Genomic DNA, 23,292 nt, shown 5'->3' with positions numbered 1-23,292 from the left:
ACAAGGAGAACTATGGAGAAGACAAGGGGTGATGGGGACAAGGTACTGCTGGGAGATTCCAACTGGAATCCAGAAGAAAATGTTTCCCCATGAGAACAGCTGGAGATTGAAATCATCTCCCAAGGGAAGCAGTGGAGTTCCCTCCACTGGACAGTTTTCAGCCTCAGCTCACAGGGTTCTGGGCCAGCTCCTTGCAGCTCTGCTGTCACCTAGAAAGGTTGGAGCAGATGATCCTTGGGGTCCCTTCCAACCTGGCACTCTGTGGCTCTAACCACACAAGTCCAGTCATGGATTTATTTAGCAAAACCACTTCACCACTGTTGTTGCTCTACCTTAAGGCCAAGTGAATGATGTAAGGAGGTTTGTATGGTCCTCTGCTACAGCTGGTAACATAGTCAAGTACTCCTTCAGTATTTAATTTCTTTACTTATTTGTTGTTCCTAAGTTGCATTCCTCCAGCTCTTCTACATTCATCTTCTAGGGGCATGTGAGGTATTCACCCCTGAAGATGAGAAGATAGTTAGAAAACCCCAACTCATCACCATCTAAAAGTTAGATTCTCATCCTGGGCTTCTGTTCTACCCTCTGTGAATACAAAGAGGGTGGAATGCAGTCTTTAAGGATCTGGCCTGGCAACTGGCAGTGTGACAAACAGCAGCCCTTTCCCTGTGTTAAATACTGCTGTAGCTCCCTCTTCATCCACCAATTCTGGCAGATCCAGCTGTAATTTGTATTTTCCAGGCACTTCCATGATGATGTCATCCTAAAGCAAGAAAAGGAAAACAGCTGAGTAACTGTTTGACAGCAGTCAGCCTGCCTGTGCAGGGGGTACCAGACAGAAAACACAAAGGAGATTCTTCTGCCTTACCTTTGAGATGCTCAGCTCACACTCAGAGACTGAGCCAACCCGAGGCAACTGAATCTTGAGTTCTATCTGGAGTGGTTTCTCCTTTGCATCCCTCACAGTGGTGATTTCATAGGCAGGGACAGTTGGCTTCTCTCTCATTTCAGGACTGGTGATTTCCTCTATCAGATGCCTTCTGGACTGTGTCACACTTTCCTCCTTCAGCAGTACAGGGGAATTGCTGCAGTCCTCAGCTTCCCCAGTATGCAGCAGCTGATCAAGGGTCAGCTCTTGGAAGAAAAAGAAAACTTTCATACCTATCACTCAGTTACCAAGGACTGTAAAGTTGTACTACTTGACAAATGGAACTGGATGATCCTTAAGGTTCCTCCCAACCCAAACCATTCCAAGAATCTATTCTCTGAAATGTATCAAAATTTTAACTGCAATTAATTGCCATTAGCAATTTTGCCTGGTGCTGCCACTCTCTCCTTTGCTCATGATTTGGTTTTATTGCCCAGGAGTTAAAAGTTGTTGTTTTCAGACCAGTAGTTACAGCAGCAACCTCTTTTTTTACTCAGGTGAAAACAGAAGAAACTTAGCACCTCAAAGGATCAAAGTAGAGTTCCCATGTCTAGTGGACAGAAGAAGAAGGGAGTTTGCTGTCCCAGGGCCACTGCTTTCTCAGTGGCCTGACAGCAGGGACGAATGCAGGCAGGCCAGCAGGGTTTAACTAATCCTGCTATGGATAGTGCTGCCTGACTCTGTTGGTTGATGCTTATGGCAAGAACTGGAGTGAGAGAGATATGAATTGAGTAAGTTTGTTGGACAGTCTGATGGTTCCTGGAGGAGAAGTGGCAGGAGCTCTCTACATACCCTTCTTTGTGTTCTGACTGAGCTGTGGAGCTGGCATCTGCCTTCCTTCCAGACGTTGCTTCATCATTGCCAAGCTTCCTTTCAGTGTGAATGGCTCCATGGTGTATGAAGAGGACAGAGCAAGGTTGCATTGCTCCTCAAGGAGTCTGAGAGTCAAATGGATCAGGTGCTCCATTTCCTCTGGGTTTTCAGCCCCCTGAAGAACAGCTGGGTTGTATGCAACGTCTATAATTCTGCAAAGCTCTACAAAAAAGAAGTGTCAGAATTATTGCCACCGTTCTTTATAACCACTCCCATTTAAAAGCAAAGGGAATGAATTTGTGGCTTCTGGGCTGATGCTATTGACCTCATCTAGAAATGACCCTTCTCATGTGGTGATCCTGCAGCCTGTGTGTTCAAGGGGAGGCCTGGGAACACCAAGTCAGCACGAGCAGATGTGGTCACAGAGATTCCTAGTGCATAAGTGCAGTACAGGATTTAGATGCACTCGAGTTTTGTGTTTCTCAGATTTGGTTTGTTTGTGTTTAGGTTGTTTTGGGGTTGGTTTTGTTTGTTTGTTTGTGTTTTGTTTTTCAGGGGTTGGTTTGTTTTTGTTTTGTGGTTTTATTTTCAACAAGGACGGACTCGTTTAGGGGCCCCGATGGGATACACCTCTGGCATCCTTGCCTTGCTGAACTCCCCCTGAGCCAAGAGCTGGCCGCGGCACAGCACCGCCCTCCGTTACAGCAAGAACCTGAGTGTGACGGCCGTGAGTGCAAGGCAATGCTGCAGGAAGAAATGCACTTGGGCCGAGTCATAGTTCCTTGGGGCCCTACCTCCTTCGCCAGATCCTTCTTCTAGCCGCCCCACAGTGACAGGGGTGGGGTCCGTGGGAGCCTTGGGCGCTGGGACCCTTCTCCAGCTGCAGATGTTGATAAACAGCGGGCCCCCGACGACGTCCTGCAGGAGACCAAGCCGCGGCTGAGCACCCCGCGCCCGTCACCTCCGGCCCCGCAGCCACCCCCTGGTACCCATCCCCAGCACCCACGCGGGGGACCGAGCGCTGCCGGCCGCGCACCCACCGCGGGCCGGGCCCGCAGGCACAGGTGAGGCTCCGGCGGGGCGTAAAACCGCTCGGCCTCGGCGCGCTGCTGCCGCAGGAACCGGCGGTAGGCCTGGGGGTCGTTCTCCGCCATCTCGTCCAGCAGCGACCAGAGTTGCGCGGCCCGCGCCAGCGCCGCGCCCGCCATGGCTGCCGCCGCCGTTGCTTAGCGACGGCAACCGGAAGAGGCGCGCGGCGCGGGTCCGTTCCCCTTTTCCGTCCGCCCCTCGCTCCCGCGCGTTCCGGCTCCGCCGCCGCCCTCGCTCCGCGCCCGCCGGCCCTCCCTGCCGGCTCGGCGGAGAAGGCGGACACTGCCCGCCTGTCCCCTCAGCCGTTCCTGGGCCGTCCCGCCCCGTGGTCGCCGCGGCTCCGAGCCCCGCGTTGTGCTGCCAGGGGGAAGCATTTCGCGAGCCGCACTTCCGGTTGGCGGCTGCAAGGAAGCCTCCGTGAGCGGCCCCGGCCCGGGCCTGGGGGTGGCCGTGGAAGGCGAGAGGATGTCCCGGGTGCCGGTGGGGAAGGTGCTGCTGCGGAACGTCATCCGGCACACGGGTGCGCACAACAAGGTACGGCCGGGGCCGCTGGGGGCTGCCGGCCTCCGCCGCCCCCTGTCCTCCTCCCTGGTGGCTCTTCCGCCTGGCTGTGCCCCACGCTCTGCGGGTCTGAGTGGAGACTCCTGGGCATCACCTGGGCGTTGCCTTGCGATGTATGTGGGGCCCGGGACTGCCGGTACCTCCCCGGTGGTGCGGCGCTGCCGGCGGAGCAGGGAAGGGGCCGGGCGGAACGCGGAGCTGTGATCCAGCGGTGGGGAGGGCAGGGGCGCTTTGCAGAGAGGAAGGGAGCTCGTTGGAGGAAGTTCCGTAGCTGTCGTTAGTCTCGCCGCCAGTTAAACCGTGAGTTCTCAGGCTGGCGAGGGAACGTGTGCGTGGATTTAGCGATAAAATGTGTCCCATGAAAGACATCTTCTTTGGGGTTTGCCTTTATAAAAGTAGCAAACCTTAACCTGGGAGCTGCTGCTGCAAGCAACACGTTTGTAAGCTTTCCCTAACGTTATGTTTTTTTCCCTTCTATGACTCCCAGATTCAGGAAGAGACAGAAATGTGGAAAATAAGAGAATGGGAGAAGCAGACAGAAGAGACTTACTGGAAAAGGCAAAGCAGAATGCTCTCAGACACCTCCAGGTGGGGTTTATTTTATTTTTATTTCCCGCAGAGTGTTCCAGAGAAAGAAAGCTGCATTTGTTGTGCTAGACAAGGTCAGCCCTTCCTCTGATTTTGCACTCTGAGCATCTCTGCCAAGAATTTTGCTGTGCACAGGGGGCTGTAAGCTTTGGAAAGCGTGTTAGCTCCTGAAGGGGCTTTGTGAGAATTGGTGGTGGTGGCTGTTAGAATGCTAGGTGGTCTTCCTGCATAGAGGGAGCACCCCAGCCTTGCTGGATTTTTGCTCCTCTGGCTGGGCTAGCCCCTTGCTCCATCAGACAGCTGCTCCATCAGAGCTGGCAACTGAAGGCAAACTCTTTCTGCAGCAGTCGGATGCGCAGCGATGGCTTCGATGAGGACAGCCACAGGGCTGACTGGAGAACAAAGAACTCACAGTTCCTTGACCTGGTGGAAGATGACCTCCTTAGGGCTCGATCCTGGAATAAAAAGCTGTATGAATGTGAAGCCAACATGCCAGACAGGTGAGAATCTGTGCTCATAACACTCATTAAAACACCTTCTTGTGGTCCTTTACAAGGTTACGTTTCTCTTTTCAGTGCATACTTGTGGTTAGAAAATCAATAATGCTGAGTCAATAGTGCTGATTCAGTAATGCTGAGTCTCATTCTGACACCACACACTTGCACTCACAGAATACTCAATTCTTAAGTCCCACTAAGCAGCAAAAGCTAAGTAAATAAGCTTAGTGTTTATTACTTTGCCCAAGGGACTTTAAAAACCTTGAGAAATGCAAGGGTAGTGCTCTCCAGAGTGATTATAAAGTTGTAATTTTCCCTAAGTGGAACTGGAAATAAGTTGTATTTCAGTAGTATCAACCAAGTGAGTGTCCTATTTCCTTCGTTCTTTGCTGGGAAGGTTCTTACAGCCCTTCTTGTTTGTGATCCAAACTCCTCTTCGTTCTGTGGCTCTGTCTTTTCACAATTTTGGAGGGTTTTTTTTTCCCTTCTTTGTTTCTGATAGATGGTTCTGATTTCTTCCAGGTGGGGTCACAGTGGTTATAAAGAATTGTACCCTGAAGAATTTGATACAGATAGGTAAGGAAAATAGATTTACTGATGTGAGGTTTCCCAGGGAGATTTTGATGCCCCCTCCCTGGAGGTGTTCAAGGCCAGGTTGGATGAGGCCTTGAGCAACCTGGGCTGGTGGAAGGTGTCCAGGGCAGAGGGGTTGGAGATGGATGATCTTGAAGGTCCCTTTCAACCCAACCCATTCTGTGAAGCTACAAAATTTTCCTGGGCCAATGGAGAGCCAGAGGAGGAGGCTGTATCCAGACCACCTCAGTACACACCCTCTGAAATAACAGCTCCAGGTTTTCCTTCCCATGTAGTGTACCTCTGTTTGCTGTGTTTCTCCTTATTTGGAGAACAGAAGTTCTTGTAGTGTTTCTGTGAAGTGTTCACAGAAGTGTTCTTGAAGTGTTTCACCTTACTGTGAAATCAGATCTTAGCATGAATTCTTTTTAACCTTCACCTAACAGTATCATCAAGTACAATATTTGTCAGGTTTACATAGTTCAAGTTGCTATAAATGAGCTTTCAGCACTCAAGTGGCTTTCAGCAAACGTTCTCCTTGGTTCAAATTCCTTAAGCCAGGAATATTAGTAAGCTGTGGGCCCAAGCTGTTGATTAGTGAAACAAAAATGTAGCTACCACAACTGTGGAAGCATCATCTGCTTCCCTGCTCTAGGAGTGGGCTTGCTTAAAACATTTGAGACAGAAAAGGTTCAGCTGCTCTGTGCCTGCCTGTCTGCTGCCTTTCGGTCATCCTTTGTTTGTTTGTTTTGTTACAGTGACCCTCAAGAAAGAGATGAACAAAATGTTATCAATGGGCAGAAGAAATCTCATCTGGGGAAACAAACAACTGCTCGGGAGTCACACAAAAGGAAAAAGCCAAAGAAATCACACAAGAAGAAGCAAAAAAAGAGATCACACAAAAAGAGAAAGAAAAAGAAAAAGGAGCAGGGGAGGACATCATCAGATTCATCCCGAGAGAGTGAATGCTCAGAAGAGGAGACCTCAAGCACCCGGAAGGGGAAACACAAGCGCAAGAAGAAGACCAGGAAAGTGCCTGCCAGGGAACCTACTTCCTCTTCTGGGCAGGACAGTGACTTTTCTCATGCAAGCAGCTCAACCACCAGCAGCTCTGAGGACAGTGAATCCGAGGAGAAAAAGGCAAAACGGCCCCCCAAAAAAAGAAAGAAACAGCACAGTTCTGCGTCAGAGAGGCACAGTGAAGTGCCAGAGAAGAAGAGCAAGAGGAAGAATTGGAAGGTGGCCGCTGATGAGAAATCAGAGGATAGCTCAGATGAGGACTGATGAGTCTAGGCTGCAGCTCAGACAGTAAGGTAGAGGACAGAGGCAGGTATTTATCTCTCAGCACTGCCCCATGGTACAACTTGTTTCCACACTGTGGTTTATACACATCCTGCCAGCCCCCAGGGGAGAGCCTGAGCCTTGGCAGCCTGCAGGAGGTGCCCCCTTGCTTTTCATTGACTTGCCATTCAGAATACCAGTTGTGTGTCTCCCTGGGTGGCTGGGCCTGTCAGATGGACCTCTGCTGTACCCAACTGTATCTGCAGGGGCAAAGCAGGCATGTTGGCACCATTTGGATTGTTCTTTTTCTTTTAAATGTTTTAACAGATTGCTTTTTTTGGGGGGGGAGTGTTACCAAATCAATGACTAACAACATTACCAAATCAAAGACTAACAACAGGAGAGGGGCAAGACAAGAAATCTGAGAGCAGAGGAAATGTCACTGGATTGAACTCTGTGGTAGCTTTGTCTTCTCATCCTCCAACAAAAGCAGACCTGTGTGGTGGCATGCACATGGTCAGCTGGACACAGAAGGGAGCAGGAGGGAACACTGATTGCAGCTGAAGGTGCAGTGACTCCTACCATGGTGCTGAAGACAAAACACCAGTGCATTTGCTTAGACTTCTCTGCAAATCCTGGCCTGGGCTGGCCCTTGTCTACCTTTCCTCTATTCTCTCTAGGGAGGATGCTGAAACCATTTGTGCTGACAGGGGAGCCTTGCTGGGGGGTGAGTTCTGTCTCTGGTCTGCCTAAGGTGTTACTGCAGAAACTGGTATGGGCTGTTCTCCCTGCAGCTAAGCAGCCCAGCCTTTTAACAAAATAAACCAATCCAGATGTGGTGGATGCTTTTGTCATTCTCTTGGGAGCAAAGCCTGGGACAGAGCACAGTCCTGACAAGCCTGGGTGGTCCTTGTGTTCTCTGTGCCATCTGTTTCTACCTGATCAGGCTAGGTGCCTGTGGAAGGCTTAGAGATGAAGCAAAGGAGGCTGGAGTGGAAGGCAGCCATCGGGGACATGCCCTCGCCTGGCACAATTTCAGGCCATTTTCTTTCCTTCTATGACCTGGTACCAGGGAGAAGAGACCAACCTCCACCCTACTGCAGCCTCCTTTCAGGGAGCTGTAGAGAGCGGCCTCCCCTCAGCCTCCTCCAGACTAAGCAAATCCGCAGCAGCTCTCCCGATGTCCCGAGCACCTTTTGGACAGCTGCTGCTGCTGCTGCCCCGGTGAATCGTCTCGTCGAGCTCCGAGCAGGGCCGCGGTTGCCCCGCACTGCCCGGGCCCGCAGCGCTCCCGGCCGTGCCCTCCCCACTGTTCCCTCATCCCCAGGGCGGAAGCGGAAGGGCTGCGGCGATTTCCGGCTCCGGTGCGCGGTGCCCTTGGGCGACTGGGGACGATGGCGGCACTGGTGCTGCTGCGAGCGGGGCTGCGGCGGCCCCGCGGCGCCCAGATGGGTGAGTGCCTGCCCTGCCCTGCCCTGCCCTGCCCTGCCCAGATCTGCCCTGCCCTGCCCAGCCCTGCCCTGACTCGCCCTGACTCCGTATTCTCTCCGCAGCTCTCCTTGGGGGCGCCCTGCTCCGCCGCCCCGCTGTCCTGACAGCTCTCGCCGATCGGAGCGCTCCGGCCCGGCAAAGCCACAGCTCGTCCCAGCAAGGCCATGGTACGTACGCGTCCCGAGGCAGTCCCCGCCGTGTGCGGGGCTCTGCGTGTGTGTGCGCGGCGGGGATGACCTTCCCCATGGCTGGCGCTGGGCCGTTATTTCCCCGCCCTCGAAACGGTTTCTCCGCGGCGTGTGCCTCATCTGGCCATTGTTTGAGCTAGGGAGATGTTAAATGTGAGTAAGCCAGGGCAGAAGGAATTGATGCGTGACAGGGTGGGGTTTGTTGGGTTCATCTTGGCAGGGATAGCGTAACCGGGATTGCCATCCTGTGCTGCCTTCCCCAGCAGCAGCTGTTGGTTTGCAGTCAGCCCCGGGGCTGGTTTGAAACAAGATATCGCTGACTTTACACTGCTTGAACTCGAGCATCAGCATGGGAACGCAGCAAATCCTTAAACAGAGCATGCTGACTGAATGTTAGAAAAGTAAATCTCTGCTGATTAACAAAGGTGGTAGGGTTCTGGGTGTGGAAAACTGGCTGAAAGATTTAAAAAATAGAAGACTTCTTGTGGTTCAGTAGCAGCAATAATTGGAAAACACTGCAGTTGTGACTTCCTTCCTTGGGCAGTAGGGGTTCTGGTTCCCTTATTCCCAGTCTGATCTGCAGGCAGAGACTATTTCTTGGTTTGTTTTTCCCTGTCTATGTGGTAAGACTACACAGAGGTAGTTCAAATTGTATCATGCTTGAGTAGAGGCCTTCAGGCTACTTCTGGACCATATATAGCCTGTGGTGGTCCCAGAATGTTAATCTGCAGTTAAAAATAGCAATATCAGTTCCCGGGCAGAACTGTCCACAGAATTATCATGATCACTGGAACTTGTAGTTTTGTTTATCTGGATGAAAGCTTAGTAATCAGGTCAGAGAAAAAAATTCCAACCTGTAGTTGTGTGTTGCTGACCTGGTTTTAAGGTTACAGCTCTCTGAACAGGAACTATGCACTGAAAAATGCTTCTCCTTGCAGGCAGTTCCAAGGCTGCATCTTTGCACTGGACAAGTGAGCGAGCTGTCAGTGTCCTCTTGCTGGGTCTCCTTCCTGCAGCTTACCTGTATCCGGGACCAGCCATGGACTATTCACTGGCTGCAGCCCTCACTCTTCATGGCCACTGGTAAGCACAATAGATCCCTCAGAATTAAGAGCGAAGTCTCAGAGGCAGGATGGCTCCAAGCCTTAGTTTTTAAGTCTCCCAGCTTGTGCAACAGCTGTGATCTTTGACAAGACATTTGTACCTTGGTCTTCCTTGGTCACTGTTGGCTCAGTCAGAAGGCAGGATCCTTATTACTATTCAGGAATCTGTAAGCATGCTCTGCTGTTCTTCTACACAGTATCCTGCCTTAGGAGGACTTCCTGACCACTGGCTGTGTAGAATCTTGGACATTTTTACCTTGTTGTAGGAACAAATAGAACAGAAACAGGACAGATCTATAGAAAACAAGCTGTTCTTCCAAGGTTTTGTGCTATAAGCCAGCTTTGTACAGCTTAGTGGTGATCAGGTTCTGCATAGGAAAGTGTTGATAGCATTATTGTGTTGATTCCTGGGAAATGGACTCCAGAAGACAATTTGTCACCCTGAGAACAGTTGGAGGTTGGAATTATCTCCCAAGGGAAGTGGTGGAATCCCTTCCATTGGGCAGCTGTAAGACTTGGCTTGGCAGGGTGCTGGGCCAGCTCATGGCAACTCTACTGCTACCTAGAAAGGTTGGAGCAGGTGATCCTTGGGGTCCTTTCCAACCTGGCATTCTGGGATTTCAGCCTTTTTTTTTTTTTTGCCTCTTCTCCTGTAGGGGTCTTGGACAGGTAATAACTGACTATGTCCACGGAGACACAGCCATCAAGGTGGCCAACACAGGGCTCTATGTGCTGTCAGCTGTCACCTTCGCCGGCCTCTGCTACTTTAACTACCACGATGTTGGCATCTGCAAGGCTGTTGCCATGCTGTGGAGCCTCTAAGATGCGACCAAGTTCCTGACAAAAATGATTGTTCACTGCTGCCTCTGCTTCATCATCTTTTTACCAACATGTTTAATATGAAACAGATGAGTAAAGCAAGGGTCCACGGGTTGTACATACTGCAGCAAGAGCAGAGCTAAGGCTTTTAGAAATAAATACCCAAGTTAGAGAAGTAGATTTAAAGTGGATGATGTCCAGGGGAGAGTGAGTTAAGCTGGACTGTAAATTGTGAAGAATTAATGCCAGACTCCCTAGCTGAAGGTAACTTGCTTTGTAAAGGCAGCTTTAATGAGTGTTTTTTTCTAAACCAGCTGTTGTTTGGTTATTTTATAAAACAAGCTTGAATTGTGGAAAATAGAAACTCTTACTTCTGAGATCACACCTGAACTGTATGTAAGGCACATCTTTGTAACTCTGTGGACCCTTGAGAGTTGATGTAGAAAAGGGAATATTTTTTCTTAATCCATGCAATAAAAAATATTTACAGAAACGGTGTGTGTGGTGTTCTGCTTTTTTTACTGGTTTTGGGTTGCTTCAGATGTTTTCTCTGCAGGTTAATATTAGGAGCCATAAATAGTTCATGACTTCAGTTTCTCTGGAACCTTTACATTCACCTGCAGCATTTTTTGGGGTTGTTTTCTAAATAAATACTGCTACACGTTTTCCTGTGTGACTGAAAAGACAACAACCAACCCCTTTCTGTCCCAGAGGCAGCCTCTTTTCTATATTTTGAAGCATTTTAAGAGAGGGAAATTAAATTCTGGGTTTTAACTTTCTTCTTAGCTTTGTATGTTCTGTTTTTCACAGTAGTGGGGAGTGGTTAACTGTTTCCATGTTTAAATGGTTTCTGGTGCTATTAATAGCAAGAGGAAGAGAATTTTGTGTACTATCAGATTGGTTATGCAATGAACAGAGTAAGTTGCTGTTGGCATGGATTTCCACCAAGCTCAAAATTCTTTGCACTTCATCTTTGAGATACCAAATTCAAAAGCTGTTTGGTCAAGTGGCAGTAAAGATTTGAGGGATCAAATTAGGACTATGCAGGCTTGCACATCTTTTTTTCCCCCCTTCATTCTGGAAAGCCTTGATTCTTTTTGCCAAGCATCTGAGTTTCTTTTCCTTTGTAAGATTCTTATTTTTGCACTGTTATACATTAGCTAAAAGCACAAAAACAGCTTGCCTCAGATAAAGAAAGTAAGATTTTTATTTGTAAAAAGACAAAACCTATTTTAAGGTTGTTGAAGTAGATCACAGGTTGTAAATTCCATTCTGACTGAAGTTAGAAACTTATCTTCATGGTTTCATCCACTTCATCTTCTCTTGACAGTTTCTTTAGAGTTAGTTTTCTTAAGCAGCCTTCTTCCTCAAAGGCCAAGAACATTCCTTGTTCCAGTGAGTATTCAAACTTAAATGCTTTGGAGCTACAGGATGTGAATGTCTTTTTGAAAAAGATGGCATTGCTTTCACCAGGAATGTCTATGGGAACTTCTCCTTCCTGAGGAAGAAAGGGGAATGGGTTAGTCGACAAGACAATTTTGTTTCAGCTCACATGTTGGAATTCTTAATTTTGGTCACTACTGAAAAGCAGCAGGGATGGAAAACAGGTACTTACCCTAAATCGAACCATCATTTTCCCACATTCTTTCTCACAGCACAGGTAATAACTTTTATCTGCTACCTGGACGCTGAATGCAACAGGCCTCCCTCCTGAGGGGGTGGTAGCGTTGTAATAGTGAATGTTGAATTGCATTCCATTGCCTAAATACAAATGATTTGTTATTAACAGTCTGCTCAGGAGACAGCTGTAACAGTTCTATTACATCTTGCACTGGCATCTCCTGTCTTCCCAGGATTCTTTTCCTGACAAGAGAGCCAGCCAGGGCATGAATTTTGGAAATGCAATAACCAAGGTTCTGAATTCAGAAATGCAATGACCAAGGTTTTGAATCTGGAAATGCAGTGACCAAGGCTTCGAATCTGGAAATGCAGTGACCAAGGCTTCGAATCTGGAAATGCAGTGACCAAGTTTTTAAATTTGGAAATGCAGTGACCAAGTTTTTAAATTTGGAAATGCAGTGACCAAAGCTTTGAATCTGGAAATGCAATAACCAAGGTTCTGAATTTGGAAGAAAGCATGTAAAGTTACCACTTACTATAGATAGGATGATCAAATCCTTTTAGGTGCATGCATAAATTGAGAATTTGATTTGTAACCGGTCATCTGTAAATCAGATTGTATCTGTATATATGTGGTCTGTAGAGAAATGAGTTCAACAAATACAGTTCTGAATGAATTGCTGAGGTTCCCCCCCACCTGCAGAAGAAAAGAGCCAAACCCATAAGCACATTGTTAACTACTGCTGGGGGAAGGCAGTAAGAGCTTTTAGTGCTAAATCTGTTGTTTGTTTAAAGGGTGTACCAGATTTAATCTCCTGATCTGTCACGTCCTCAAAAGCTGCCACGTTCAGATCTGGTCGAACCACAAGCAATTGGCTGTTCACGTTTCGAAGGACTTGTTGGTGAATTTTCTCCTTCCTAAAGGCATCACATTCCAGCCCTGAAGAAATATTAGGCAAAGAGGGTGACATATTTCAGCTGTAATCTGCTCAGATTTTAGCAGTTCACTATGGGCTTAATCTGTGTCAATAAGGATACCAGGTGAAATAAATTCTTAATATGGCTGTCTCAAATCAAGGAGAGGCCATGTCCTTCTTTCCACTCTGCCCTGTAGCAACTCAAGCCGGGAGGATTCCCAAAACAGACTGTTCTGTATATATAAGCAAGAGAAGCTGCAGTATCTGTTGATGAGAGTTCAGAAGCAGTTCAGGATCAGTTCAGAAACAAGAGTTCTCTCTTTTGCCCAACAATTAGAACTGAATTACAATGCCCTTCTGTTAGGGGAACAACTACCCTGTACTTAGGAGGAAATAAAGCAACCTCAACCTCAGAGAAGTGGTAAACTGCAGCTCTCTCTTTCACACTGGCCATTATCACTTTGAAAGCTTGTTCTCTAAAGCATACAAAGCATTTATGGGTATGTGTGAGCAGGTTAGTTCAGGTAAAATTGATAATGAAGTTAGTAAATCAGGAGCTTTCAGCTTACCATCATCATCTTGGTTCCAAGTGAGCAATGAAGGAAAAAAAAAAAAAAAGAGGAAAATAAAGGAAAAACAACATTAAGCTCTGCCCCCACAAAAGAAACCACTTTCTACCCACTTTTGTTGTGCAGGCTCGGCAGCCAGCCAGCCACCTCCAGGTTTCTAGCTGTACTCCCCAGTATCACTAATTGGCCACGCTGAGCTGTTCTGATTATGTGAGCATAACAGACTCAACAGAATGATGAAACCACCAATCATTTGGAAACTGCAGTTACCACCAAACCAAGAGGCATGCAGAATGTTTTAGGGTTACTTAAGGGTGAGCAGCTCAGACCAGTTTAAGCCTATAAACCATATATAAATAATAAACCCAGAATATAAATAATAAACCCAGAGCATGCAAATTTTGGGGTTTAATCAGCACTTTTAGGCTAAGTGAGAAAAAGGACAAGAAAAGGTCATTACAAATTGCTTCTAAAGGAGAGATTTTTTTCTAGCTTCATCCTACAAGATGGGAAGTTATCCCCATATTCAAAGCCCAGCCCTTCTGAGTGTCCTTTACAGGCATGTATTGCATGAAGCAACAAGTATTTTGCTAATTCAGATACTTGGCTTGCAGTACTTCACACTGAAGCTGATGGGAAAATTAGGTGCAGTCAGACTGCTAAATCTGTATTTTATACAGAATATTGATTGCTTAATCAGTATTCAGAGAAAGTTTGTAAATGCTTAAGGTGTTCAGCAGTGTGGCACTGACCTGTGAAGACTCTGGGACAGATCTATCACACTCAGGTTCTTTCTGCAGTGAACAGCCTGACTCCATCATCTAACACCTATCATTCTTGTAAGTGCATGGGGATTGTAGCTGGGGTTTTAATCTGCAGGAGTGCAGATTTATGTTGGACACGAGGAGGAAGTTCTGCACAGTGAGAGTGGTAAAATACTGCAACAGATTGCCCAGGGATGTGGTTGAGGCCCCATCCCTGGAGACACTGAAGATCAGTTTTGCTGTGTCCCTGTGCAGCCTGCTCTAGTTGGAGGTGTCCCTGCTGCCTGCAGGGTGCTTGGACAAGATGACATTTGAGGGTCCCTTCCAACCTGATGCAATCTGTGAATTTGTGAATCGGTAACTGCTTTGAGGATTGCTCAGGTAATAAGGCAAGGGAGGGAACAGGATGTCACAAAGCCAGGGATGCCCAAGAAAAGGATTTAATTGTGGATCAGCTTTTGATCTTCTATGCAGAAAGGAGACACAAGGTGTCTCAGCAGTGGGTAGGAATTACCTTCAAAATAGAGGCAGAAGTTTTCTCCCAATTTTACTGCACACACAGGAATCTCTTCACAGCTCATCTTCACTCTGACAAGGAAAAAACCGCACAGGATTCAGAGTTAAGAACAATGCTTTGTACTCTATAAGGCAAGGGAGTTCTTGGGCTAGTCCTCTCACAGCAGTCAAGGACTGCTCTGTTATTCGAAAGCAAAGGGGATGGCATTATTGATAAAGGTTAAAGGAAAAGGTGGCTCTAGGTTTAACGGGTAAAATACACAAACAGAGGACACTTCTTCCCCTGCTGTGCAGTAGGAGCTGGCCAGACGTTTTAACGATCACGTCTGAAATGAAGGGTAGAAGCGAAAGGAGTTAGGGAAAGGAGCTGTTACCTGACTGCTGGAGAGTGTGTCCTGACCTGCCTCGCCGGGACACAGGGATGCAGGGAACGAGAAATGCAGGGCCGCGCCCGAGCAGGTCCTGCCCTGCTCGGCTCCTGTGCCCCGGGACTGCGCGGAGCTGCCAGCGGCCGAGCCGCTGCCCACCGCCTGCCCGCGGTCCCGCTGAGTGATGCCCTCCACCGCCAGCCCCGGCAATGGGCACGGCTCTGCCACTTGCTGCAACCGCGAGAAGGGAACGGCCGCCGGTCCCACGGAGGGATGTCCCGCCCGGGTCGCACACGCGCGGGACGCTGCGTTTCCGCCTTTCTCGGGGAACGGCGCAACCCCAGTGCCAGCCGAGCTGCTCTGCCCCTGCCCCTGCCGCGCTCGGCACTCCGAGCAGAGGGTGCCCCTACCTCGCTCCTCGGCGGACTGCGGCGGAACGATGCAAGACGGAAGGGCGAAGGCAGCCGCCGGAGGGGCGGGGACCGGCGGCGGCGGCGGCTCCCACAGCCAGAGCCCACTCGCCCGTCCCGCTCCCTACACGCGTGGGTACCGGCGGCGGCGGGGTCCCGCCCGGCAGGGCCGCTCGGGCTTTCCCGAGGCAGTGTCACCGCCGTGTTACCTTCATGCGTGGCTCCGAGCCCGCGGGACAAGCGGTGTCTGCCGCAGGCGGCGGCTGTGGGAAGGGGCTGGGGAAGGGGATTTTATCCCCGCTTGCATCACTGTAGCACAGAAGGAGCTGACTGAAGGAAGAAGCCAGAGAGGACTCTTTCCCAAGATAGATGTCTACGTCTGCATGTATTCTGCGGCACTTCCCCTCCTCGGCGGAGAAAACAAATCATGCAAATCTGAGGTGGCGGAGGCAGCTCTTGGCGACTCCCTTTATCTCACACAGACGTAGGTCAGAGGACAAGGTTTGCTTTCAACACCAGCGGATTGCAGCCCGTTTGCTTGGTCCTTTAAGGTCTCAGTTAGCAGTTCTGAAGCAGGTAGTAGCTAACTCGGGAATCCCCTTCTGCACATTGGGTCTGCCTTGGGAGGAAGCCAGTTTAGGATTGAAACACGTCGTGCCTCTCTGGGGTTTTTTATAACGACAATACCAAGGAATACACAACTGGTGTCTGGTGGGAAATCTTCACATTCTGGCTTAGATATTTCGATTATTTTTATTTGGTCCTGAGTTTTCTTCATAGGCTCACATCCGTAAGGTACTGAAAGTAGTAAAACAAATCAGATATGTGGTCTGTTAATAAAAATATCTTAACACGCTAATGGTATCTCAATTAGGGAAACACTTTAAGAACATTTTCTTAGCATATTCTTTCATACCTGTTCCTTAATGGTGAGACAGTGTTGCTAATGACATAATTACCTGTAAGATTTGTGAGAATTAAATGAAGTGGCCGTGGCAATGTATTGAATATTGTTTCTGCTTTGGGGAAGTATTTCATTCTTGTTCTTTCCGTGGTTTCATTTCTTGTCCTGACTTTTGACTTTCAGAGCCTGTTTGGATAATGCACGCAAGATTAAGATCTTTTCTGAAAACCAGAAATGAAAGATGCAATGAAAAAACCCAGAGGAAAACTTCCCTTTACTCCAACATAACTTCAAATCTTGCAATGATTTTCCATCAGGATTAAGCTAGGATTTAGGAAGGCATTTAAGATACAGCATTTGATAGTTTTGGCTGACAATGTGAAGTAATACTGAAAAAGGTCTTCTGAATCATTGTGTCTAGTTTTGTCCTCTTGTAAGCAAGCCACCTCACCATTTAATGTCATTTCTTGATGAAACCAAGTACAGCTTTCCTACAGAAGTGAAAGACAACATAAGGAAAATGCAATCTGATTTTCCATCGTTTAGAGAAAAAAAAAAAAAACAGATGGTCTCAGCAGCTGTCTAATTTTACTGGCATTACTCATTTTAGTGGCAGTTAAAGTCTTTACTGTGTTTTGAAATGGGTTTATCTATCCTTGTCTGGTACTTCATTCTCATCCCAGAATGTCCCAGTGATTCAAATTGTGACTGCATCCATCACAGATGCTTAAATGAAATACCATCAGAATTGCTTTGAGTGGACAAACTGGAAGCCAGGAGGTTCTACCTGAACATGAGAAGAAACTTCTTCACTGGGAGGGTGCTGGAGCCCTGGAGCAGGCTGCCCAGAGAGGTTGTGGAGTCTCCTCCTCTGGATGCTTTCCTGTGTCCTGCCCTGGGTGATGATGCTCTGGCAGGGGGGCTGGACTGGATGATCTCTGCAGGTCTCTTCCAACCCCTAACATTCTATCATTTTATGATTCTATGACAGCTCAACACTTCAAATCTCCACAGCTGGATTAACTCGAACATTTAACTCCAGGCTTCTTCCTGGGGTCGCTGAAGCAGCCGTTTTAGTGGCCAGCCTTGCAGCCTCTTTCCTCAGGCAGCCTTCAGAGGTGGGCCCGGCTGGCAAAGCCTGTGCGGGAGCGGGCTGGGCTCACCTCATACCCAGGGCCCCACTTCCCGGGCACCGGCCCTGCCGCAGCCGCCGCGTCCCGGGCCAGGCAAGGGCTCCAGGGCGGCTCCGGGACCAGAGTCCCTCCCGTGTGAGGAGCGGGGACAGCCCTGCCGCGGCCGCCCTCACGCGCGCCGGCCGTTAACGGCCGCCCGGGCCGCGAGGCCCCCTCAGCGCCCTGGGCTGGCGCTGCCTGAGGAGGGGCCGCGGGGCGCAGGGTCGGGGAGAGCCGGGCAGGGACAGGGCCCTCCGGGGAGCCGCAGAATCGGCCTCCGCAGCCCGAGGCAGGCCAGAGACACCCTTCAGCAGCCGCGCCGTGAGCCCCAGCCCTGCCCAGGATGGCCCAGGCTGGCCCGGGACGGCTCGGGACGCGGACCCGCAGTCTCCAGCCCCAGGCGGTGCATTCGTCGGCCTTTGAGGCTCTGCCTCACACCGACGAGGAGCAGACCTCCTTCGCAGAGGAGCTTACAGAGGTATGGGTTACAGGTTTGACGCCTTTTTATGTATTTTCCTGTCGCACAAGGTAACCACTTAACCAATAGGACGCTGTACTTTTTTATCAGGCAGCAATGGCAAGCAACACACAGAAACCTGATGAAAATAGAAGTAAACGTAAAAAGGAGGTGGAGGTGAGCGCTACTCTATGAGGAAGGGAGGGAGGACCTTGACTCTTCATTTAAGCTACATTCTTACCCTAAAAGGTTGACCTAGATGATCCTTGAGGTCTCTTCCAACCTGGTATTCTGTGAATCTATGAATCTTCTGGCCCGAGGGGAGTGATATAACCTTCACCTTCCTTCTCTGGCCCTGATATGTGTTCCTGTCAAGGAGAGAGGGCAGAGAGCTCCATGGCAGTTTGTGTAGGTTAAAAGAAACATAAATGGCTTTCTTGTATCAGGAGAATGTAAAAATTCTTAGTGTTTGAAGGTTAACAAAGCTGAGGATACACTGTACACAGTTAAGAGAATCATAGGATTGGTTGGAAGCAACCTCTAAGATCATCAAGTCCTGACACCACCATGGCCATTAAACCATGTCCCAAAGTGCCATGGCCACATATTTCTTGAACACCTCCAGGGATGGTGACTCCACCACCTCCCTGTGCAAAGTCTATGGACTTCCTGAGAGTGAGTTTGTGAAGTACATCAGCTTTTACTGACAGAAGCAAAGAGCTTAAGCTGGTCCCCACCCACTCCTCTAGATGCTCTGCATGTTCACTGTGGATAGTGTTGATGCTGCGAAGCCAGTGACTCTGAAAACAAGTCTCTCAAGATCTTTTCCAAACTCTTCTTTTTCTCAGTGAAACTTTATCTGTGTAAGCTGTTTTTTTTTTTTATTATTGTGCTTTGTTATTAGAATGAAGGTTCAGAAAATCCTCAGTTGTCCTCCCATGACAAAACAGATTTGGCTTTTTCTGAAGGCTCACAGTCCCCTTACAAACATGAACCACTGGAACAAGTTTTAAAAGGTGATGTATTAAATAAACTGAAAGTAACAATGTGATTACCTGATTCGAAATGGAGATGAACATTTGCTGAAATGTTTAAACAAAATTCCTTTTCTTTTAACAGAAATGAACAAAGAAATCACGAACTTCTTATCAAAATATGCTCACATTTTAAGGCAAGTTAACTTTGTCCTATTTGCACAGCACTTTTCTACCTCCTCTAGAGAAGGAGGATTATTGTGCTGCAGGTTAGGGAAATCAGCACTGAAAACTCTTGAACACATCTTCAGAAGCAAATGCTGGTTTCTGCTACAACAGAGAACTAATTTGGGCAGAAACTGAGTATTGATAGGCAACATGTTTCAAAGTAGTGAGAAAGTTAATGGCTTTAGTATTGATTTTAACTACAGATTTTTTCAATTAAGTGAGAGAGCAGCGATGGATACTTCTTATGTCCAAGAACTTGATGGAATCTTAAAAGAAGCGAGGACCATAGAAAACCACTTAAGACAGAAAAGGGAGACTCTGAAACAGAGATTCGCTGTGATTGCAAACACTTTGCAAAGATAAATGGAGTTCGGTAGGCTGCAGAAATGCAGAGCAAGACTTGTAGTCTATTTTATGTATTAAAATGTAAACTGTGATGAGTGCTGTGATGAGTGTTTCATGTAAATATTTCTAGCAGTTCAGGAAATTTACAATAACTTAGGCACCAACTTTTAACATACAACACATAGGGTAGTTGTAGTTAGTACAAAACAATAATAAATATCATTTTCAAGTCCTGTGACTCCAAGAGATTTGACACATTCAACTATCTGGTTTTTACTTGTTGGCCCATTGCTTAGGCTTATCCCTGTGCTTCCATCCCTAGAAAATACTGGCAACATTTGAAACAGAAAGCAGAATGAATTTTGTGTTGTTTGGCTTTATGGCTGTGGAAGTTCAACAAAATTTCATTCAGAAGCAGTCATGGTATTTGTGACATTACTGCTAAGGGTGTTTTCTTCTTTTGTTGTCACAAGTAGGCTGTCAGTCTAGAATATAGTCTAGAAACTTCTATGAAGCATCAAATTTTGCTGTGTAAGTGGAAAAAGACCTCAGATTACTTAATATTAGCCATTTTATGCATTTTTTCCTTTTCTTTCTACTTTAGACAATGTTTTGGTGCTAAGGATCTTACTAGAATGTTCTTGCAATCTTATTTCCATTTTGTCTCAGAGTAGAAATAGGCTGAAAAGCTCAAATAAGCAACAGGAGAGTTCTGTTAACTTTGGGAAAGGTACAAAGAGGTATAAAGTCTTCATTTGAAAAGACATTTTAATACTGTTACAGCTCTTCAAGTGAAACCAAAGCCATTTTGATAGAAATATAAAAGCACATCATCAAAACTTTGCTGGTAATGGCAATAAAGAACCAGATAATGTTAACATAATCTGGAATGATTTTGTTCTTTAGATACATCAGTCTTGTTTGCTGTCTAGCCAGTTTATTTCAAGAGGGTTTTGGAGCACTTCCTTGTCATTTGGCTGTCACAAAAGATGAAACATAAAGTGTAAGAAGCATCAATTGTTCCAGTTGTGAGGCTGATGTAATAAAGTGCCAGACAGTCCTGTTGCTAGCATAAGACACATTTATATTTTCACTCCAGCACTGTGTATTAATTTTCTCTTTAAATCTTTTCAGTCTTAATCAATCCTTTTGTCCTCCTTTTATTAGCTAAAAGTCATTAAATGAGCAAATGTGCTACCTGTCAAACTGATAGTATTTAAAACAAATAATGAGAGAAATTGGACATCTAGGGTGAGATTTTCCCAGGTATTTAGATGCCTAAAGATGCAGATATGGACTTAGTAGGATTTTCCAAGTGCCTAAGCATGTAAGCGCCTTACATGCTTAGGAATTTTTGAGAATCCCCTAAGGTGCCTATCTGCATCTTTAGCATCTAAAGGCTTTCAGAAATCTTGCCACTGGTCTGTCATATTTCCCCCTCTCTTAACTTTTCCCTAACAATCACACCTAGTTTTGTAATCAGTCCCACTAATGCTGTTTAAACCAGAAGAAAGTGGAAGAAACAGGAAAGAAGATTTTGGAAGCTAAATTTTCTAGAATGTTGTGCTAAGTGTTTCTAAAATCTACAATCATCTATAATGAGGGCAAAAAGCAGAGTTTTAAATTGTCACCTGTGGAGTATCTGAATTTAGACATTTCCTTATTTATGTAAGCCTTTAAAGAACAATTACACAACTTTCATTACTATTAAATATCTGTTATTAAAGCCAGAAGCTTGCTGTGTTTTATGTCTGTGCTTGGGAAAATGATGCAACGTTTTTTAGGTCACCTTGAATTTAGATCATCTAGATTTAGTTTATGTGGCTCAAATAGCCAAGTTGCAAACCTTTGGCTCTAGTATTAATTATTCTGAAGAAGAAGAACTTAGAAAACTGTTGGATCACATAATCTAAGTTTCTTCCCTTAGGGGATCAAGAGGGCACATATCCATAGTGTCACTTGTAGTACTTTGCTCCATTTCAAAACTTCGTAACATCCAATAAAAAATTAGTACAAATATACTTCTTAGAAGAATGAAGAACAACTTTTTTTCTGGCATTTAAGTGCAGTTAAATTCAAACCAGACCTATCTAAATGACTTTGGGTTTTCTATTGTGATTTCTTATGCGGTTGTCATGATGTTGCAGTTTAGAGTGGGATCTCTGTGCTAGTGAGGGGATGGATTCTAGACTTTGAGGAGACACTGAAAGTAAATAGTAACTATGGCCATAGTAATCTAGCTGAGTCTATGAGCAGTGTGGTTATGCTTATTAAAGGGAAGCCAAAGCTTTGTTACAACTTGAAACAGGTGCTTCATAGGATTGGTTTAAAATTGCTAGGAGCAACAACGCCTCTGTTTTTGCTGCATTAATCTATTGGAGGATAGGTACAAAAATAAACACTGACCAAGTACAATTAATAAAATATGTGGTTGTGCAAACTTCCAGCTTGAAATGGTAGATTCAGAAAGTTTAAAACACCTTTTTTTTGCTGGCTAAAATCGTAGTGTGCTTTTCTGCTGGCTGCCTTTCAGTGTTCCACTCAACAGCAGAATACTCACTCCACACTGCTTTTCTTCTAAGCCAGTAGAAAACAAAATTTTTACTGTTTCCATTTGTCTGATCTGCTAATGATGTCTCTGCACTGATTGCCTCTCTCAGGTGTTTTAGTATTTATTGGAAAAAACAATGCAAAGTTTTGACTTCCTTCTCAGGTGAAACTAAAAGCTAATTCATTCTGCCTCTGAGGAATGAGCTACCCATGAAATCCAACTGGCACCCATCCCATCACGATCCGCTTTCCAGTTTTACTGAAGGAGGTTTGGACAGAAAATTAATTGGCTTTAAAGCTGCCAAATCTGATCAGCAAAGCTCAGCTGTTAACTACGTTTTCTTTAAGCTTCTTCTACTGTGGTTTAAGCTGCAGTTCCTTAGTAAATTAACAAGAATATCTAAGATGACAGATCAGTAACAGAATATAAGTGGATATTTTTTTTGTAACATAAGGTGGAAGTGTTTCAGACAAAGTTCCAACCCTCTTGAAGTCAAGGGGACTTTGGATAGTGAGTCTTTTGCATTTCTGAGCTTGCTGTGAGTATTTACACAGTCTGGGGATTGTAAGTGATGAGAAACTAATACTCAGTTCTTCTCAGTGCTCTTCTGTTAGCTAAAAATGGCAAATGGCAGATAATACAGAGACAGCTTAGGTTCTGAGTGAGGAGAATTCTTCCCTGAGAAAAGGCTGCTTGGGGCTGTTTACTTGAAATGAAGCTGCCTTTTAGCATGGATGTAGGAATGTGGGTCCTAATAGAAGATCAAATAGGCAATAGATGTGTTTAAGGCTCCTGGCATTCTGTCTAGAACTCATCAGAATTCAATTTTGCTAATCGTTTTCTGTTTTGTCTTTGAATTGTCTTTGAAAACCTGATGAAGGTAGTATTGGAGGACAAGTCTCATCAGGAGCAGCTGAGGGAACTGGGGTTGTTTAGTCTGAGTCTGGAGGAGGTTGAAGTGAGACCTCATTGCTCTCTATAACTCCCTGAACAGAGGTTGGAGTGAGGTGGGGGTTGGTCTCCCTAGTATATAGTAATAGAATGAGGGGAAATGTGTTGAAATTTTGCCAGAGGAGGGTTAGGTTGAAGATAAGGAAAAAATTTCTTTGCTGCAAGAGTGGTCAGGGATTGGCACAGGCTACCCAGGGTAGTGGTGGAGTCACCATCTCTGGAGGTGTTCAAGAAACCTGTGGCCATGGCACTTGGGGACAGGGTTTGGTGACCATGGTCGTGTTGGGTTGATGGTTGGACTGGATGATCTTGGAAGTAATTTCCAACCCAAACAGTTTTCTGATTCTATGATAGATCAATCAGACTAACTTTCCTCTTATAGGGAGTCTGAGGTCAAATTCTTAACAATTATTTTATAATCACCTGGTGAACATTAATTAATTCATTTATTAATTCATTTCCTTCAGAAAAGAAAGGGAAAGGTACTGGGCTTAATAAGTGGAATCATATTTGGTACTTGCAAACCAGAATAAAATAGCTAGAGTTGGTGTGATGTTATTGTGTGGCTGAAATGTGTCAGCTCTAAGATAGCAGATAAGACAGAAAAACATGTTT

General features: G+C 46.5%; 5 protein-coding genes across 7 annotated transcripts; 3 read left to right on the top strand and 2 right to left on the bottom strand.

The window, feature by feature from the left end:
• Window positions 1-616: 616 nt before the first annotated feature.
• Window positions 617-2,949, bottom strand: PIH1D2 (PIH1 domain containing 2). The gene is made up of 5 exons (XM_054395561.1): window positions 2,782-2,949; window positions 2,536-2,659; window positions 1,721-1,963; window positions 869-1,134; window positions 617-763 (listed from the first exon to the last, which is right to left on the bottom strand). The coding sequence occupies exons 1-5, from the start codon at window positions 2,947-2,949 to the stop codon at window positions 617-619; spliced, it is 948 nt and encodes a 315-aa protein (XP_054251536.1).
• A 345-nt stretch (window positions 2,950-3,294) lies between these two features.
• On the top strand, window positions 3,295-6,524 carry NKAPD1 (NKAP domain containing 1). Of its 3 annotated transcripts, none has more exons than XM_054395596.1 (5): window positions 3,295-3,364; window positions 3,879-3,979; window positions 4,327-4,479; window positions 4,999-5,052; window positions 5,823-6,524. In XM_054395596.1, exons 1-5 carry the CDS (start codon window positions 3,296-3,298, stop codon window positions 6,331-6,333), a joined length of 888 nt encoding a protein of 295 aa, XP_054251571.1. In that variant the 5' UTR covers window position 3,295; the 3' UTR covers window positions 6,334-6,524. The 3 variants fall into 3 exon arrangements, with proteins under 3 accessions (XP_054251571.1, XP_054251570.1, XP_054251569.1); XM_054395595.1 differs by having other exon boundaries at window positions 5,808-6,524; XM_054395594.1 differs by having other exon boundaries at window positions 4,324-4,479; window positions 5,808-6,524.
• A 1,200-nt stretch (window positions 6,525-7,724) lies between these two features.
• SDHD (succinate dehydrogenase complex subunit D) lies at window positions 7,725-10,418 on the top strand. The gene is made up of 4 exons (XM_054395597.1): window positions 7,725-7,782; window positions 7,884-7,988; window positions 8,948-9,092; window positions 9,769-10,418. Exons 1-4 carry the CDS (start codon window positions 7,725-7,727, stop codon window positions 9,932-9,934), a joined length of 474 nt encoding a protein of 157 aa, XP_054251572.1. The 3' UTR covers window positions 9,935-10,418.
• Window positions 10,419-11,213: 795 nt separating this feature from the next.
• IL18 (interleukin 18) lies at window positions 11,214-14,382 on the bottom strand. The gene is made up of 5 exons (XM_054395630.1): window positions 14,316-14,382; window positions 13,038-13,046; window positions 12,354-12,491; window positions 11,547-11,692; window positions 11,214-11,429 (listed from the first exon to the last, which is right to left on the bottom strand). Exons 1-5 carry the CDS (start codon window positions 14,380-14,382, stop codon window positions 11,214-11,216), a joined length of 576 nt encoding a protein of 191 aa, XP_054251605.1.
• Window positions 14,383-17,745: 3,363 nt separating this feature from the next.
• On the top strand, window positions 17,746-19,193 carry TEX12 (testis expressed 12). The gene is made up of 4 exons (XM_054395725.1): window positions 17,746-17,805; window positions 18,533-18,644; window positions 18,748-18,799; window positions 19,049-19,193. Exons 1-4 carry the CDS (start codon window positions 17,746-17,748, stop codon window positions 19,191-19,193), a joined length of 369 nt encoding a protein of 122 aa, XP_054251700.1.
• The last annotated feature ends 4,099 nt before the right edge of the window (window positions 19,194-23,292 follow it).

The sequence above is a fragment of the Indicator indicator genome, chromosome 34 (assembly GCF_027791375.1).
Source record: "Indicator indicator isolate 239-I01 chromosome 34, UM_Iind_1.1, whole genome shotgun sequence".
Classification (NCBI taxonomy): Eukaryota; Metazoa; Chordata; class Aves; order Piciformes; family Indicatoridae; genus Indicator; species Indicator indicator.
The sequence above is the reverse complement of the archived record's forward strand: the minus strand, read 5'-3'. Positions and strand labels throughout refer to the sequence as shown.

Bases quoted from the DNA above. Each gene is read 5' to 3' on its own strand.
- IL18 (XM_054395630.1), bottom strand. From the start codon at position 14,382: ATGAGCTGTGAAGAGATTCCTGTGTGTGCAGTAAAATTGGGAGAAAAC. The intron at 11,693-12,353 runs GTACACCCTTTA...ATTTGTATTTAG, and splicing joins AGATCAGGAGATTAAATCTG to GCAATGGAATGCAATTCAAC. The intron at 11,430-11,546 runs GTAAGTACCTGT...TTTCTTCCTCAG, and splicing joins AAATGATGGTTCGATTTAGG to GAAGGAGAAGTTCCCATAGA.
- SDHD (XM_054395597.1), top strand. From the start codon at position 7,725: ATGGCGGCACTGGTGCTGCTGCGAGCGGGGCTGCGGCGGCCCCGCGGC. The intron at 7,989-8,947 runs GTACGTACGCGT...TTCTCCTTGCAG, and splicing joins CTCGTCCCAGCAAGGCCATG to GCAGTTCCAAGGCTGCATCT. The intron at 9,093-9,768 runs GTAAGCACAATA...CTTCTCCTGTAG, and splicing joins CTCACTCTTCATGGCCACTG to GGGTCTTGGACAGGTAATAA.
- PIH1D2 (XM_054395561.1), bottom strand. From the start codon at position 2,949: ATGGCGGGCGCGGCGCTGGCGCGGGCCGCGCAACTCTGGTCGCTGCTG. The intron at 1,135-1,720 runs GTATGTAGAGAG...TTTTCTTCCAAG, and splicing joins CAGTCAGAACACAAAGAAGG to AGCTGACCCTTGATCAGCTG. The intron at 764-868 runs GTAAGGCAGAAG...TTCTTGCTTTAG, and splicing joins GTGAGCTGAGCATCTCAAAG to GATGACATCATCATGGAAGT.
- TEX12 (XM_054395725.1), top strand. From the start codon at position 17,746: ATGGCAAGCAACACACAGAAACCTGATGAAAATAGAAGTAAACGTAAA. The intron at 18,645-18,747 runs GTGATGTATTAA...TTCTTTTAACAG, and splicing joins ACTGGAACAAGTTTTAAAAG to AAATGAACAAAGAAATCACG. The intron at 18,800-19,048 runs GCAAGTTAACTT...TTTTCAATTAAG, and splicing joins AAATATGCTCACATTTTAAG to TGAGAGAGCAGCGATGGATA.
- NKAPD1 (XM_054395594.1), top strand. From the start codon at position 3,296: ATGTCCCGGGTGCCGGTGGGGAAGGTGCTGCTGCGGAACGTCATCCGG. The intron at 4,480-4,998 runs GTGAGAATCTGT...GATTTCTTCCAG, and splicing joins GAAGCCAACATGCCAGACAG to GTGGGGTCACAGTGGTTATA. The intron at 5,053-5,807 runs GTAAGGAAAATA...GTTTTGTTACAG, and splicing joins GAAGAATTTGATACAGATAG to TGACCCTCAAGAAAGAGATG.